The 2,631-nt window shown below is 34.4% G+C and overlaps 1 protein-coding gene across 1 annotated transcript; it reads right to left on the bottom strand.

The window, feature by feature from the left end:
* Window positions 1–914: 914 nt before the first annotated feature.
* Window positions 915–1,492, bottom strand: LOC108220295 (dehydrin HIRD11). Its single transcript, XM_017394027.2, has one exon. The coding sequence runs from the start codon at window positions 1,353–1,355 to the stop codon at window positions 1,044–1,046; it is 312 nt and encodes a 103-aa protein (XP_017249516.1). The 5' UTR covers window positions 1,356–1,492; the 3' UTR covers window positions 915–1,043.
* Between the last annotated feature and the right edge of the window lie 1,139 nt (window positions 1,493–2,631).

Raw genomic sequence — 2,631 nt, 5'->3', positions numbered from 1 at the left:
CAAATTTTAATTAGCAAGGTTGGGTTGTGTATATTTTTTTTAGTTAATGGGTTGATTTTTTACAAACCAAACTAATTGGGTTGGGTCATTTTTTCCCCCCTAACCCGACCGACCCAACCCGTGTTCACCCCTAGCGCAGATTCCATATTCTGGTGTCAGTTGCTAGGCCCGAACTTAAAAGTTTGGGTGGACTTTGACAAGTTGGGCTGGGCTTTGCTTCAATCAGTTGGAGTACAAATTTCTTTACTCGTTTTATTTCCTGTTTTTTTTCTACGTTTTGCTAACAGGATTGTGTTTAAAATATGATTTTATAATCTAATTTCAATTCTTTTTCATAATATTTAAATATTGAAATAATAAATTAATTTATAAGATATATTTTAGAAAAGACTTAAAATATGTATCCGACGTCCTCACGAGTCACGACGTCAAGGGGAAGAGGGAATACTATTTCGTATGTTCTTTATATAGTTTCCTTTACTACTTGTTTCAATGTCAAAACCGATTTCTACGTGAGTCCAAAAGTATGTCCCTTTTCTTATTACCGTGAAAAAATTTGGAATGATCTGTATTTATTATTTTCTTTTATTATATTCAATTTATATACTATTAAATAAAAGAACTCATCATTTTATTCATATTTTTCTCCTTTTCTTTACATTACATTTTCTTGTTTAACCAACTTGCAGATAAATAGAAGAGATAAAAAGAGCATTTTGCATAGAATATTATTTTACATAAAAATTTAGACTTATATTATTTTGGTGATCGATTAGATTCTGAAACAAATTTAATCTATGATTATAATGTCCAAATTATATATTTTAAAAAATAATCTATAAAAATTGCAAATCATATATAAAACCCAGATTCACAAATATCTCAAAGAGAAGAGTAAAACTGCAACTCAGAAATGAACAATCTCCCCGGAGAATCCTTGTTTATTACACACACAGAGCCATAGATAGATAAAGTAGGCAGATACTAAGAAAATTAATCAGGCCTAAACAAGGGGAGATTATTGATAAGACAAGATTAGTAAATTAATCGCTGTCACTGTCGCTGCTGCTATCACTCCCATGTTTCTTCTCATCCCCATCCTTCTTCTTCTTCTTCTTGTCCTTCTTGTCCTTGCCATCTTTCTTGTCCTTGCTATCTTTCTTGTCATGGCTCTTCTTCTCATCATAATGCTCCCCGTCTTTCTTCTTGTCCTCGCTGCTGCCGCCGCTGATCTTGTCCTTGACCTTGTCGATGATGCTTCCTCCCTCTTTGTGCTCGGTCTTTTTGTGCTCTTCTTCCTTGTGGTCACCTCCCATGCCGAGCTTCTCCTGGATGTTGTGGATGATGTTGGCCATGTTTGATTGCTTTTGTGTTTGTGGGTAATGTAAGATGGTAATAGTTGAGATTGTGAATGAGTGAGTTGGGGAGATGGATGGGGGTGGTATTTATAGGGGGGAGGGCAGGGAGAAGGGAGATCTTGACTTTAACCTTATCCGCATACGCGTCCTACCGACGTGCATATGATATTACCTGCCCTTAACTTATTCTCCACTTGGTAGGGGAGAGCGTGGGCCGGTTCGGCTCGGTTTTAGGACAAAACCGGAACCGGAACCATATATCTTCGGTTTTTAAAATCAAAAACCGCAACCGCCGGTTCGGATTCGGATTCGGTTTCGGTTTTAAAACACCGGTTCGGTTATAATCGGCTCGGTTTCGGTTTAGAAACCGCTAAATAAAAATGTAAAAGTAATATATAAACAAGATAAATTAGAATACATAATAATTAATACAGGAGTATATTGTACTATTCTAGGTTCAAACTTCTAATAGTTATGCAGGTATGTGAAAGAGTTTGAGTGCTTCTGTGATGCAGTGACTCAGATCAGTGAGCATATTGCCAACCTAATTCTTAATTTCAATAAGTCTGTAATTTCAGAGTTTAGAGTCTGTAACTTCTAAACTGAAAGTTACAGACTTATGTTATGTGTTGTTAGAAACATTCGAATAGATTTTTTAATTTTTAAATATGATATACATTATATATTTATTAATATTAATGTATAATATTTATTATTTAATTATTATTTTAATAATCGGTTCGGTTCGGTTTTTATCGGTTCGGTTGGAAGGTATAACCGGAACCCAACCATTTAAATCGGTTCGGTTTTTAATTTTCGGTTTCGGTTTCGGATCGGTTATATTCGGATCGATTTTCTCCGGTTTTTCCCGGTTTCGGTTCGGTTTCGGTTTCAAATCGGTTTTTTGCTCGGCCCTACCACTTGGGTTGCTTTATATAAGATTTATAAGATATTTTATTTGATAATATATTTGAATGAAAAATGATTTTGTTTTGTTATTCAACTAGAGTTAGGCTCTTTGGAGTTTAGAAATTTTGGAGTTTTTGAAAATTCATTTCATCACCGCTGAATTAAAATAAAAGGAATGATTGAGATGAGACACAAGTGGATAATATTTTTCTTCCTCACTGAAAACCGTTACAAATCAATATTAATGTCTCACAATTTCTCCTCCTAAAATCAAAACAAAAAAAGAATGGAAAGCAGTAGTATTACGGGTCCGTTCCAAATCAATATTAATATCCAACATAATCTCCTCCTAAAATCAAATCAA

This window comes from Daucus carota, chromosome 5, assembly GCF_001625215.2.
Source record: "Daucus carota subsp. sativus chromosome 5, DH1 v3.0, whole genome shotgun sequence".
Lineage (NCBI taxonomy): Eukaryota > Viridiplantae > Streptophyta > Magnoliopsida > Apiales > Apiaceae > Daucus > Daucus carota.
The sequence above is the reverse complement of the archived record's forward strand: the minus strand, read 5'-3'. Positions and strand labels throughout refer to the sequence as shown.